This window comes from Cynoglossus semilaevis, chromosome 14 (genome assembly GCF_000523025.1).
Source record: "Cynoglossus semilaevis isolate Cse_v1.0 chromosome 14, Cse_v1.0, whole genome shotgun sequence".
Taxonomy (NCBI): Eukaryota; Metazoa; Chordata; class Actinopteri; order Pleuronectiformes; family Cynoglossidae; genus Cynoglossus; species Cynoglossus semilaevis.
The window spans coordinates 12,823,369-12,837,785 of record NC_024320.1 but is presented as its reverse complement, the minus strand read 5'-3'; the positions used below and the strand labels follow the sequence as shown (position 1 = coordinate 12,837,785).

At 38.8% G+C, this 14,417-nt stretch overlaps 2 protein-coding genes across 6 annotated transcripts; both read left to right on the top strand.

The window, feature by feature from the left end:
* Nucleotides 1–271: 271 nt before the first annotated feature.
* LOC103389692 (zinc finger protein 513-like) lies at nucleotides 272–9,479 on the top strand. Of its 5 annotated transcripts, none has more exons than XM_017038795.2 (8): nucleotides 272–430; nucleotides 701–923; nucleotides 2,505–2,627; nucleotides 4,436–4,576; nucleotides 5,404–5,904; nucleotides 6,616–6,815; nucleotides 6,906–7,533; nucleotides 9,362–9,479. In XM_017038795.2, exons 2-7 carry the CDS (start codon nucleotides 884–886, stop codon nucleotides 7,509–7,511), a joined length of 1,611 nt encoding a protein of 536 aa, XP_016894284.1. In that variant the 5' UTR covers nucleotides 272–430; nucleotides 701–883; the 3' UTR covers nucleotides 7,512–7,533; nucleotides 9,362–9,479. The 5 variants fall into 5 exon arrangements, with proteins under 5 accessions (XP_016894284.1, XP_024918101.1, XP_016894285.1 ...); XM_025062333.1 differs by lacking the exon at nucleotides 9,362–9,479 and having other exon boundaries at nucleotides 5,404–5,489; nucleotides 5,652–5,904; nucleotides 6,906–8,504; XM_017038796.2 differs by lacking the exon at nucleotides 9,362–9,479 and having other exon boundaries at nucleotides 2,508–2,627; nucleotides 6,906–8,504.
* A 159-nt stretch (nucleotides 9,480–9,638) lies between these two features.
* plaat1l (phospholipase A and acyltransferase 1-like) lies at nucleotides 9,639–11,934 on the top strand. Its single transcript, XM_008325218.3, has 5 exons — nucleotides 9,639–9,777; nucleotides 10,264–10,393; nucleotides 11,143–11,231; nucleotides 11,311–11,475; nucleotides 11,552–11,934. Exons 1-5 carry the CDS (start codon nucleotides 9,769–9,771, stop codon nucleotides 11,615–11,617), a joined length of 459 nt encoding a protein of 152 aa, XP_008323440.1. The 5' UTR covers nucleotides 9,639–9,768; the 3' UTR covers nucleotides 11,618–11,934.
* Nucleotides 11,935–14,417: the final 2,483 nt, after the last annotated feature.

Here is a 14,417-nt window from a genome sequence, read left to right as displayed (position 1 = left end):
TAGAAATGTCTAATAAATAATCTCGCCCTATTGTGTGGTTTTATATGTATTTTTTGTGTTCTTGAAAACCTCTCTTTTAATTTTCAGGGACCAAGTTGCACGTTTTCCCTGAATTACTTTTTTCTCTCGATCTTCAGTGGTATTGTCGTAACTTTTTTTTTTAAAAAAAGCATTAGTTCTTATTCTAACTCTAATTTTTGAATGTTGCTCTTACTTTAGTTTTCTGTTTTGAAAAAAAAAAGAAAGGAAAATGAGTTACCGACCTTGTTTATGCGTAGTGTGGAGAATTAGAAGACGTCATATCCCAGAATTCTTTGCTGTCGACGTCAGCAGGACCCCGGATCCGGCGTAGTTCAAAGCAGTAGCTTCGTGTTTGTGTTTATTTGTTGGGATTGTGTCGACACCCGCTTTTTGTGTAAATGTATGACAGGTAAGTTGTTGAACAATGTTTTTTTAGACAATTTATAGTCTTATATTTAATAAGAAACTTTCAGAACTAAGTTTTAACGTACAGTTAGCTTTCGGCTAAGTGGCTAACAAGGTCGCGGTCGCTCTACAACTTGACTGAACAGTTGGCTTTTAAAGTCTGTCGTTTCGCTGTCATTGAAAAACAGAAAACAACAGAGGGACAATTAGCCAAATAGAGGCTGTTATAAGTAGTAAAAGCCCATTTGTGTTTTTCTGAAACTCTTATGTGTAGAGACTGTAACTACCGATGATGGCACCAGCACTGTCTGCTGTTGCTGCTTCTGTCCACTGGAGGAAGAGGAAGGAAGTAACGAGGAAGATGACATGTTGTTAACTGACTAGCCCAGTCCACACCAGTTCAGTCTGTCGGTGTGTGAGTTGGTGTTTGAGGCTGAAAAAAACAGAGGGAGTAAAAATGCCGCGGAGGAAACAGTCAAACCCGCAGCCAGTAAAAGGTGAGTGGATTCACTTTTCTGTTTTTAAATACCAATGTGTTTCGAGCCGGTTCACGTCACGCGATTGGTTTAAATTTCCTCACTAATCAACAAAAGTTGAAAAATACTTGATCACTATAGTGATTGATTAGATGTTTCTAAACTGCAATAGATATTTTTTTACACAAGTTTTTGATTCCAATCGACATTAGCAGACTGTGAGTCAGTGTAGTATCTCAGCTTGTCTAACAAATTGACGTTTCAGGACGAGTACTTCCTCTTCCAGTTGTGGTGTATGTAAGGTATCAACTTTAGTTATATTTTTTTAATTTTGTATTTTTATTTCGGCTTCCCATTCTTCCTCCTTTGTGGGTGAGAAATAACTATTTGTTCTGTAATGCAGAAGGGCAATACAGTGTTGACATTTAAATAAGAGAGTATCCTTAAAAATAAACAAATCACCTAGAATGAGGTTTTAATGGTTTAATGTTTTTAAAAAAACAATTCACCTGAAATGGTTAAATAATAAATAAATAACAAAAATGCATGAAATGGAAAATGTTCAAAAGATTACAGATTTAAAAAATGACATGACACAAATGTGCGTATAGACACTTGTGTTTGTATCAGAAACAACGAAGACACAGCCTGTTGGAATCCTCTAATCCTTTGGTTCTTATCTCATCCTGACTGTTCTGGCTCCTGTTGGTTCCTCCACTTCCTCTCTTCCTCTCCACACAATTTCACCTGACCTCCACAAAACACTCCTTCCTTTTCCCTTCCTTGTTTTCTTTCTCCTCCTTCCTTTGTTTCTTTTTATCTCTTCCGCACATTTATCTTATTTTTAATCATTTAGTAGTATTTTGTATTGAGGTTCTTTTCAGCAAAGTGATAAAGTAGTGGGTGGGAAAAAATGTGTCAGTTTCAGGAGCGTATCTGCACATTTCCTGGACAGTGTGATCAGGTCTCCTTTCAGTTATTTCTGTTTTATAAGAAAACAGAAGTTTTTAATGCTTAAAATTAAGCCTGAACTAAAGAAATTATGTGGTTAACTCTCGGCTTACTTAAAGCTCATATTTGGTACTGTTTTTTGTAGATACTCCTGCTGCCCTTTTCTGTTGGAAATTTAAATTCTTATCTTTTTTCTTGCAACAAGTCTACAGATAGTTGAAATATAATGAGTTATCGAGACAAATTTTAAGTCCCACTACTACATTTTTTGTTAAGCATTTTTTATTGAAAAAACATGTTTTTTCATTAATGCTGTTTGTTTCACATGTCCCTCTTTTACTGTTCCTTTTCCTGACCCGCTGGACTTCATTATTCCTCAAACCCCAACTCTTCTTCCTCTGCACTTATCTCTACCTCACCAACTTCCTCTCCTTGCCTCAGCTTCCTCTCTAGCTACTTCACCATCTTCTCCATCCTCTTTATTCTTTTCACTTCTTTTTTTTTTGAACACCAATATGTGTATTTAATCCTGGTTAATAATGGTTTATGGTTACAGCGTTCACATCCATGTTTATAATTCATGAATGAATCGCCAGGAATGGAAAGATGTTTGAGGCAAAGTGTTAAGCGTGTTTGTTTGTATTTGTTCAGTAGATTGTGAGGATGGCTTGGTGTCCTGTGAACAGAGCTGCCTGGTTTTGGAGAGAGACTTCCTTCTGAGTGGGGAGCTGGAGTTTGGAGACCCAGAGATCATAGGTCTGAACGAGGAAGCTGGTATGTGGTGCATACACGTTTTAGTGTCATTTTTGGAAAAAGTAATGACAACTGTGTGTGTTCTACAGGAGATAATGTTGATATTTGTGTTTCCGACTTGGTAAAGCTGACTTTATGCGGTATTTTTTACTTGTGGCTTTAAAATTTTTATTTTGGAAATCTCAAGAGCTGTTTAGATCATCAGGGATGTTTTCTCAACCAATGTCAAATTCTAACCTTTGTGTCAGCAATATAGTAATGTAAGTGTAGCATTTGATTAGAAATACTTTTGTTATGTGCATATATCTAACTACAAAAAACATGTCCTTCATGCTAAAAGACATGTTCTCTGAGATACTGAAGCCTAGCTGGTTCCTTTACACTTAGGTTTCAGCAAAGGGAACTATATTTTTCACTGGCTTTAAGCCTTTAACATCTCAGTCTTTTAACAACTGAGCATGTTTCTAGCATGCTTGTCTCAAAACCTTTCTCCTGGTGTTCTTTAAATAACCTTCAGCATTGACTTCATTTCTTCCTGTTTGCTAGAAGTGAGAGTACAATGATGATGACAGTGAGCACCATTGTAGCCACCATGATCGCCCACATCCTCCACTTCTCATATTTTCTCTCTGGCATCACCTCAGGGTCTCCCACCTGCAGTGCTAGGTCCACTTTCCTCACCAGTCCCGTGACTCTGTGGTTATGCCTCACCGCTTTTTTCCTTTTAATATGCTTAATGTCCACAACAATGCTCATTCCAGTTTGCGTCCCTAGAGAAAGCCTGCTCGCTATTGTTGTTTCACACCCATCTGTGCCTCTCACCCTTGACACTGCAACCTGCAGTGTATTTAGGTTAGGGTTCTCTGGGTCTGACAGGTCATGGTTACATTGATACACGTTGGTTGTGTTCCCACATATGACATCCGTCACCTGGGGCGGCTGAGTTTCTGTCTGTTCCGGGGGCTTCACATCTAGAGCTGCATCAGAATCTTCTGGATCCATTCTGTCAGTGAACTGCAGCTAGAATTCCAGTCGCAACAGTTACAGCTCTTGATTTATTTCAGTGACTATCGTTATCTGTTTTTTATGGCAGTTAGCATCTAACTGATGAATTACTTTCGTCTCCTTCCTTGGCCTCTGCTTTGAACGTCTTCATCGGTCTATTCCTTTCTTCTTCAGCACTGCAGTTCTTTGTAATGTTGCATTACTGCTGCCTCCTCTTCCTTCCTTACCTGCTGCTGTATAAAGAATGACTCCTGTGTACAAGGATGAATGGTCCAAACAGTGACATAAATTGAATCTAAGACTTCAAGGGAACATGACATCAATGGAATCGGTGACATCACTGGAGTTTTGTCACTGACGTCGTTACAGTCAGCTGAGTTCATTCGAATCTTTTCTTTTGTCTTTGTTTTAGTTATTCCAATTTCTTTTCTCTTTCTCTAATACTTTTCTCTTTCTCTTTTATCTCAAACTCACCCCTTACCTCCACCTCCCTCTCATATTGTGTATCCCCAGTCCGGCTGATTATGATTTATGATGTATTGAAATTTTTCTGTCTCCGTGGATCTCAGGGACATAAATCTACATCTAATTTTTGCCGTTTTACCACTTTCCTTTTTTCTTGACATTATCCTAATTGTTCTTTAAGTCCAGTCATGGGACCCTCACTAGGAGGCCGGGGTACAATGGACAACTTAAAGTTAGGTGTCCTGCCCAGTAATGTGAAGGAATGCAGCTGTCTGCTGCATTCATTGGATACGAAGTGGTTTCACATCAAGCAACAACAAACTCCATGTTTTGTTCTGTTACTCTTCTCTGTTCTTCAGATGTGACAGTTTTCTCTCTGAGTGCAGAGGACGATAATGATGCTTCAGCTCCAACAGACTCCCCCTACCCAGCTTTCCTTTCTTGTAAAGGATGTGGTCAACTTTTAGGAGACTCCCCAGTGGGTGCAGGACTAGATCTGGGTAAGCGAACATCTCCAGTCTATTCTTATTTATGTTGAGGATTATGTTTGTAATATCACAACATAAAATGAAGATAAACAGAAGATGAAGATTAACATACATACTCAACTATATGTTGCACTTTTTTAGTACTTTAGATGAAAAGATCAAAAGTACATCAGATGTCATCTAGGGCCACATTCCTAAAAACTATGCGGTATAGTTCACCACTGAATAATTGAACGTCTAAATCATTGGGACTTCCCTAAAGACATAAAAGCAAAAGAAAAAAATAACTTACTAACTTCCATGAAGACGTCAATTAAAACAAATAAAAGCAACCAAAAAGAAAAACATACTACAGCCAAAAACAGTATTAAAGCAGATGAACATACATTTTCGTATTGCTGATGGTGAGTCTGACGACAGCGCCGCACAAGGAGCTTTATCTTCCTCCATAGTAGAAATTGTTTAGAAGGAACACAATGTGATGTGGACTAACATCAAGAACCCGTTGAACTTGTTTTCTTGTAACATTTATGTATTTAGCTTACAGTCTTTAGACTGTTGTGTAAATTAATAGTCTTTATACAGTAATCATCCTTGTGGAATGTTTCAGAAATAATTTATCATCCAGTGCGACCTATAGTCTGGAAAATTTGAAAAGTAATGAAAATGTTTTGATTTAGTCTGCAATGACGTTTAAATGTTTTCTTTTAAAAATGCCAAATAAATGTAAAAATACTGTAAACCTCTGATGTAGAATTTAAATTTTGTGAATGTTTGATGATGCCATAGCTGCCCACCCCCACCTTTCTGTTATGTCACCTTGTTTAATTCTGTTACAGGTTTGGGTCTAGAGTTAGGGGCAGAGCTGTACTGTCTCACCTGCCTGGAAAAAATTGAGCTCAAAACTTTTGTGGACTCCTCTCAGGTAAATAACCCAAACCTGTCAGACGAACCTTTTGGCAGCGACAAGAAAAAAAAGAGCACGGGTAAGGAGGCTGCTGCCACTAGTACCCCAAGTAAACTGTACTCCTGCTCACTCTGCACCTTCACCACCCGTTACTCCAACCACCTGAAACGCCACATGAAGATCCACAATGGCCAGAAGCCATTCCGCTGCCCTGTCTGCCCCTACGCCTCAGCTCAGCTGGTCAACCTGCAGAGACATGCCCGCACGCACACCGGGGAGAAGCCATACAGATGCCAACAGTGCAGCTATGCCTGCAGCTCCCTGGGAAACCTGCGGAGGCACCAGCGCATGCACATGCAGGAGAAACCGCAGAGACCGGAGAAGCATAAAAAGAGAGGACAACAGAAAAAAACACATGCTGAATCTGAAGAAGGTGGGAAAAATTTTGCAATGACTCAGGGAAAAGTTCTTTTCAGTAGCTGTTTGACCCTTTTACTTCACCAGAGGTTGTGACAGCATTAGGGGTAGTGAGATGGTACAGAAACCTGAAGTAATCTTTACATTTGAATTAGATCAAGTTTGGTAAAATAGCATTCTTAGTAACGTGATTGTTGTAATTTGTTGTAAATAGAATAATTTTATTAGTAAGTAGAAGAAGATGTAAACCCAACAACTTCGATTCAGGGAGTTTAAGGCTTTTAAATCAACAACCTCTAGTCAGGAGCCTCACAGGAATCTTGACTTACAGTCATTTTTATTTCACCATATATTCAAAAAGAAATTACTAAACTTTTCTCCTGCATGTTGATCATCACCAACCAAAAACTGGTTTCATATTACACTTTCATAATGAAGGGACAGACATTTAAAAATCTAGACTGTCGTTTTTTTTAAAGAGAAACTTAAAGAAGAGAAGCATAAAGAGGAAATGACTGTTGAAACTGAGAAGGTTTAAAAATACAAATGAGAAGTGGGTGACTTTAAATTAACCTCTGAGCCAAGCTGTAACAGGATGATGATTTTTATCAACCAGCAAATTTGGTTAAAAAAAATAACCGGGGCAAAGTTGACGTTAAAAAATAAAAAGGTTTTAAAACTAAGAAAATGTATGTGATTTTTTTTTTCCTCTCCTCCCTTCGTGCAGTTGTATCAGACCTGACTTTGAGAATTTCCCAGGTCTCTGGTTTCTTTCACACGTTGGGAGGCCTTGGCTCTCCCTCTGCCCCGCTTCCTGTCCTCCTCTTCCCGCTCTCCTGTCAAGTGTGTGGACTAACGCTGGAGGAGGTTGACCTGCAGGAGAGCAAGGCTAATGAAGAGGAAGAAGGCGAGGAGGAGAGAGGACCGGTATATTCATGTGTCTTTCTAATTGTTCCATTTGTAGTCAAACACAAACATGTCTTCTAACCCCCTTCATCCTTCTTTAATTGATTCTAGGTGTGTCGTCGTTGTCTGTCTGACCTGATGTCTAAAGATGAATCTGGTGCAGCGGTGTCTCATGGACCTCGTAGTGATCGAAGAAGAACCCAGATGTACCAATGTCCTCACTGTGCCTTCAAGTCCCACTACCCCAATCACCTGACTCGTCACGCCCTCATCCACTCTGAGGAGAAACCCCACCACTGCCCTCACTGCCCTTACACCTCCTCACACCTTGACAACCTAAAGCGACACACCCGGGTCCACACGGGTGAGAAACCCTACCAGTGCCCATCCTGCAGCTACGCCTGTGGGAACCTGGCCAACCTGCGGCGCCATGAGCGAATCCATTCAGGTGCCAAACCATTTCACTGCGGTGTCTGCAGCTACTCCTGCAACCAGAGCATGAACCTGAAGAGGCACATGCTGCGGCACACGGGGGAGAAGCCGTACGCCTGTGCCGAGTGCGACTACACCACGGGACACTGGGACAACTACAAGCGTCATCAGAGAAAGCACGGGCACAACACGGACAGCTGGGACAAACACAACAACGTCCACAGCGTTGGGTGGATGCAGGACACTCAGGATGCTCAGGAGACACAGGAGGACACTGAATTATAATTTTCCTCAGCAAAGTTAACAGGTAAATAATCTGTAGAGTCAGTCAGCACATAAATGCACAAAGATGAGACTTCTCTAATCGATTAAAGAACTGAAGACTTGAAGAAATCACCAAAGTCCCCAAAAACGGTGTGAATGGGGGGAATGTGTTGGTAAAACTGATTCTAGAACTGCTGCTAACAGAACTTTGTTCTATGAATGGTGTGAATGAACATCTTTATCTTCTACTGCCACACTGGAAGTAAATGATTGGTTGAGTTTGAAGCTAGTGTAGAGAATGTGTGCATTACATTTTACTTTAATATGCAGCCAAATCACCAAAGAGACAAGTAACAGAACAGCAGGATTAAAGTTTAATTACTACAAGACTCTGCTGCCCTCTGGTGGTGAGGTGAACCCACAGCTGATCACCACAGCGGCAGTCTGGTGTCCCCAGCGCATTATTGATAGTGTAGTGTATTTCAATTGCATGAGAAATCTAGAGGTGGAATAAACCATTGATGTTGTGGGGGTTGGGGGGGGGACCCGACCCTCACAGGGGAGCAGTTTTTGTTAGTACCTCAAGCTCTATTTACCATGCATATTTAAAAGTACAAATGGCTGAAAAAGGTAAAAGGTTTTTATTTAGAGTTGGTACAAATATTAGTTCCCTTGGATTATAATCTGCCCTATTAGTTTTATAATGTTATGGAGTGAAGGAACTACATGAAGAAGTCACAGGTGGAATGTGCCTTTACTGGTGAACCTGTCATTGTTACTAATGAAAGTTAAAAAAAACTCCGCAGTATTTGGTTCATAGTAACTGCCAAGTATGTGTGTATTTTAAGGATTCATTACAAAACTCAGGAAATTGAATTGTAAGTGAAAAGTCGTGTTTTGAAATGAAAATTATTCTTAAATAGAATGTAGAATGTTGTTGCTGCCAACTTCCACCTCAGGTTAAGGATGAACTCAGGAGCTTCAAACGTGACTTCATATTTCTAGACCTACATATTGTTTATGAAAAAATGCTACAAAACACATGACAATGTAGAGGTGGTTAAAAAAGACTGATACTTCATAGTTAACTTGAAAATGCTAGTGTACAGTGCTAGTGATTACTTAGGGGCAAAAAGCAGGGACTGTCTCCAGTCATCATACGTATCTGAGGCCTTTAGATTCATAAAATGTGTTTAGCTTCAGCTTTTTAATAGTCCTCTGATTGTGACAATTTAATGCAACAAGTTAATTTAATAGAATTTAAATTTGCAGAAAGGTTTTACTCTTTAAGATTGTAGAATTTGCCCTGCAGTTCAAAACATTTTATGAGCTTTAGCTAAGAATTTTCATCCTTGTGCTTCAAAAACAGGTCAACGTAAAAATATTGCCTTTTAATGGTTTAAACGCTAACCTGATACTGTGAATTTTTTTAACTCGTTAAACTTACTAAAGGTGCAATTTCAGTAACGTTAGATTTGACATCATTTTTCCCTCTTCGATATGTTTATTAGATATTATTAAATTGTCCTTCAACACGTACTTTTGCAATCCCCACCAGACGTCACTATGTCGCACACTGGACCACGTTGCCTTTCAGAAAAGCCTTCTGCCTAAAATGATTTAAAACCAAATGTTGTACATTTCTGTAACTGAGGAGTGAACAACGGTGATTGTTTTTCTTCCATATTTGTAAAATAAAAAACTGGTCAGAGTCTGAGCTTTTCCTCCAGGAGCTGGTGAACAGATTTGAATGTCCAGGTTGAACTGGAGGAACGTCTGTCTGCCTCAGGGGGCCTTTCTGCCTTTTCTTCCAGGTCCATTACATGATGTGATGTGAAAGAAGACTGAAGTCTCTTCCTCCTTTCACACAGGAAACACCTGCTGTTCACACCCTGAGTTTCACGCTCTGGTGAAGGGGACAACCCTTGTGCTAAGTATTTTCATCTGTATTTAGCAACAATATTGTTCATTACTCTTTAATAACACTTCATTTTATATTTAATTTTTTAACATCGCACTAAAACTGTCTAAAGATCCCAGGTCAATTAAATGAGCAATGATCTGTACAAGGTTTTAATATTTACTCAAGGATTAATTGGGTAATTGGTCTTAAGTATTTATATTATGGTCTGGTCATAAAAAAGCAGAAGAATAAGGTCAGGCATCGGTGACCATAACGTCCTGCATTTATCTTCACGGTCTGTATGTAAAGCAGCTGCATGTGATGTGTGGTTTATTTCAGAGTTGACTGAGGAAAGCCACCAAAGTATCTTCACTCATGGGTCAGGTGAGTAAACATTCTGATCTCATTTTCTTTATATTAGGGCTGTTTACGCACTGACTTTAATATTTATCTTACTTACCTTTCTCATTGGCTGTTAGAGTGATACAAAGTGTTGGATTCATGATGAAGTATATTTAACCCTTGTAAGGTCCGGGTCACCTAGACCAGGACAAAAAGACCAATATGTCCTTGTGTGCGCGCGCGTGTGCGTGAGTATATGTGACCGCACAAAAGTTAAAAACATTTAAATTTGTTCTAAAATTTAAAAAAAGTTAAGGAGAACATATTTGTAACATTTAAAAATGTATGTCTAATGTGAAAAGTTTTCAACCAAAGACCATAGAAGATGAGTCGTTTAGCTGGTCATGTCATAGGACCTGTGGTACTCCAGACGTCTTTGTTCTCTGCTGCCCCTATATGGTGAACATTTATATTACAATTGGCTTTGTTCTGAAGTTTTTGACAGTTTCTTTCATTTTTTTTGCTCAGAAATATTCTCAACCAAAGTTGTACCCGGGAGACATCGTAGAGTTTCCCAGGAACAAATACGTATCACATTTCGGAGTGTACTATGGTGAAAGGGACGGCGTCCCTTATGTGGCTCATCTGACCAGTCGAGGTTGGTGAACTCTTTTTCTGTCTAGAAATATTTAGATACTCAAAAATAGTTACATCGAGGGCAACTGGACGAAGTTGTTTTTTTTTTTTTTTTTGAAGACGTTTCATCTCTCATCCAAGAGGCTGAAGAACTTTCAGAACTGAAGAAGCCTCTTGGATGAGAGTCAGTTGCCCTCAGTGTAACTATTTTTGGATTAAATGACCTGGATGACTGGGAACCTACACAGAGAAATATTTAGAAAGACTTTAGATAGACGTTACATCTTGTGAGTTTCTTCTTCTTGTTATTATAATTGGGCGGATACTTTATTCAAATACTTCTCACAACCATGTCCCAATCCAGTGAACTGGTACACCACTATGAGTTTCTGTCACAACCAGCTGCACATTTTTCTGCAGTTTATTGTCACGTGACCAAATGGGTATTTTTTTTGAAGTATGTCAAGAAGTTTGAAGGTATTTTAACACCAGGGACAAACACAGGAGCAAGACTTACAGTAAGATTTGTTCTGTTAAGATTTAAATGAATTAATAAAACACCCAAATACAACCATCTCTGGAAGTTCACTTTAATTTATCCTGATTTGTAGTATAATATTTTTTATATAGTTATAAGCCTTCCCCTCCCACTGTGATCTACACCTTTGTTTATAAATATATAAACAGTTAGGATTATCTTTGTTTAAAATATAAAGGAGGCCCGTAACAAAAGTATGATTTTTCACTTATGTTTCTTTTATTCTGTGTTAGACTCAGATACCAAACTGGAGCTTTTTGGTCGTGCTCTAAAGTCACAGGTCAGACTGGATCCCTTGGACCTGCTGGGGAAAAAATACAAGGTCTTGCACACACGCAAACACATTCAGACTGTTGATTTGATTGATTCCCTGCTGATCGTCCCTGTGGTCTGTGTCACAGGTCAGTAACATGCTGGATGACTCGTTCTCACCCAGAGACTTCCACACAATAGTGAAGTCCAGCATCGATGACATAATGGGCAGGGAGATGACCTTTGACATCTTGTTCCACAACAGTGAGCACCAGGCCACACTCTTCAGATATGGCGTCAAGAAATCACAACAGGTGAACACCCACCGGGAGACACGTCCACAACCGTCCGTCACCTTTTATCCTGACGTGTTGCTTGTTTGTTCTGCAGATTGACAAGATTTATGAACACATCTTGCCAGCCTGGCAGAAACCGTTCAACGACAAGAAACTGTGACCACGAGAGGGCGTCTGTGTTCAATTTTTATGAGGAGTCAGTGACACAGGCCGCGTTGACGTCTTTACAATTCGGTTAAAAAAGCTTTACATTACATTATTTATATATATATATAAAAGTCCCTATGACAGCAGCCACATATGATCAATCTGTATAATTAAGGTGATGATGATGATGATGGAGAAAGCCATAACAATATTGTAGAGAAAAAAAGTGGAAGTGTTTTTGGAAGTGACTACACATAGCAGTGAAAACTTTCAGCCTGTTTGTTTGTTTTGGTTAAATAAAAAAAATAAAAGGCTTTCTTGCTGTTGTCATCACTTGTTTTTCTGTTAAGTTTTAATTCTTAGGAAAAGAAAAGGTCAAGGGGTATAATCTCATCAATCAATCACAGAAAAATGTCTGAACTCTAATCCTCAACTTAACTTTCACCCTAACCCAGAGGTGGGACCAAATCATTGTTTTGTCACAAGCAAAGTCTTTGCTCTCAATTCCTGAGTCATGTCCCAAGTTAAAACAGGCAAGTCTCGAATCAAGTTTAAAGTATTACATCTTCAGTGTTTAATCTTTTCGAGGCTTTTTAACCATTTTCCAAGTGACCTCAGAGTGAAGACCAAGCAACCTCCAGGTGATCTCAAGTGACCTCAAAGTGACCTCAAAGTGATGTCTGTGACTCTGTGACCTCTTTTGAAAATTTTTTTTTTTTTTTAGAATTTTATTTTTTTTTTAGAATTGTTTCTTTTTTGTAGAAATTCTTTTTTTTTTTAGAAATTTTTTTTTGGGAAAAAAAAAATTTGAGAATAAAAAAAGTGACGTCCAAGTGACCTCAAAGTGAACTCAAAGTGACGTCTGTGACCTCTTTTGAAAAATTTTTTTTTTTTAGAAAAAATTTTTTTTTTTAGAATTTTTTTGTAATTTCTAGAATTTTTTTTTTTTTTGGGAAAAATAGAAAAAAAAATTTTTGGAAAAAAAAGTGACGTCCAAATGACGTCTAAGAGACGTCCAAGCCAACTCTAAGTGACCTCAAAGTGAAGACCAAGCAACCTCCAGGTGATCTCAAGTGACCTCAAAGTGACCTTCTAGTGACGTCTGTGACCTCTTTTGAAAAATTTTTTTTTTTTAGAATTTTTTTGTAATTTCTAGAATTTTTTTTTTTTTTTGGGAAAAATAGAAAAAAAAATTTTTGGAAAAAAAAGTGACGTCCAAGCGACCTCCAAGTGACCTCAGAGTGAAGACCAAGCAACCTCCAGTTGATCTCAAGTGATGTCCAAGTGAGCTCAGAGTGAAGACCAAGCAACCTCCAGTTGATCTCAAGTGATGTCCAAGTGAGCTCAGAGTGAAGACCAAGCAACCTCCAGTTGATCTCAAGTGATGTCCAAGTGAGCTCAGAGTGAAGACCAAGCAACCTCCAGGTGATCTCAAGTGACCTCAAAGTGACCTTCTAGTGACGTCTGTGACCTTTTTTGAAAAATTTTTTTTTTTAGAATTTTTCTGTAATTTCTAGAATTTTTTTTTTTTTTTGGGAAAAATAGAAAAAAAAATTTTTGGAAAAAAAAGTGACGTCCAAGCGACCTCCAAGTGACCTCAGAGTGAAGACCAAGCAACCTCCAGGTGATCTCAAGTGATCTCAAGTGAGCTCAGAGTGAAGACCAAGCAACCTCCAGTTGATCTCAAGTGATGTCCAAGTGAGCTCAGAGTGAAGACCAAGCAACCTCCAGGTGATCTCAAGTGATGTCGAAGTGAATTCAGAGTGAAGACCAAGCAACCTCCAGGTGATCTCAAGTGACCTCAAAGTGACCTTCTAGTGACGTCTGTGACCTTTTTTGAAAAATTTTTTTTTTTAGAATTTTTTTTTTTTTGGAAAAAAAAAAAAAAAAATTTTGAAAAAAAAAAAGGACGTCCAAGTGACGTCTAAGTGATGTCCAATTAACCTCAGAGTGAAAACCAAGCAACCTCCAGGTGATCTCAAGTGACCTCAAAGTGACCTTCTAGTGACGTCTGTGACCTTTTTTGAAAAATTTTTTTTTTTAGAATTTTTTTTTTTTCGGAAAAATAGAAAAAAAAATTTTGAAAAAAAAAAGGGACGTCCAAGTGACGTCTAAGTGATGTCCGAGCAACCTCAGAGTGAAGACCAAGCAAAATCCAGGTGATCTCAAGTGATGACCAAGTGAGCTCAGAGTGAAGACCAAGCAACCTCCAGTTGATCTCAAGTGATGTCCAAGTGAGCTCAGAGTGAAGACCAAGCAACCTCCAGGTGATCTCAAGTGATCTCAAGTGAGCTCAGAGTGAAGACCAAGCAACCTCCAGGTGATCTCAAGTGACCTCAAAGTGACCTTCTAGTGACGTCTGTGACCTTTTTTGAAAAATTTTTTTTTTTAGAATTTTTCTGTAATTTCTAGAATTTTTTTTTTTTTTTTTGGGAAAAATAGAAAAAAAAATTTTTGGAAAAAAAAGTGACGTCCAAGCGACCTCCAAGTGACCTCAGAGTGAAGACCAAGCAACCTCCAGTTGATCTCAAGTGATGTCCAAGTGAGCTCAGAGTGAAGACCAAGCAACCTCCAGTTGATCTCAAGTGATGTCCAAGTGAGCTCAGAGTGAAGACCAAGCAACCTCCAGGTGATCTCAAGTGACCTCAAAGTGACCTTCTAGTGACGTCTGTGACCTTTTTTGAAAAATTTTTTTTTTTAGAATTTTTTTTTTTTTGGAAAAAAAAAAAAAAAAATTTTGAAAAAAAAAAAGGACGTCCAAGTGACGTCTAAGTGATGTCCAATTAACCTCAGAGTGAAAACCAAGCAACCTC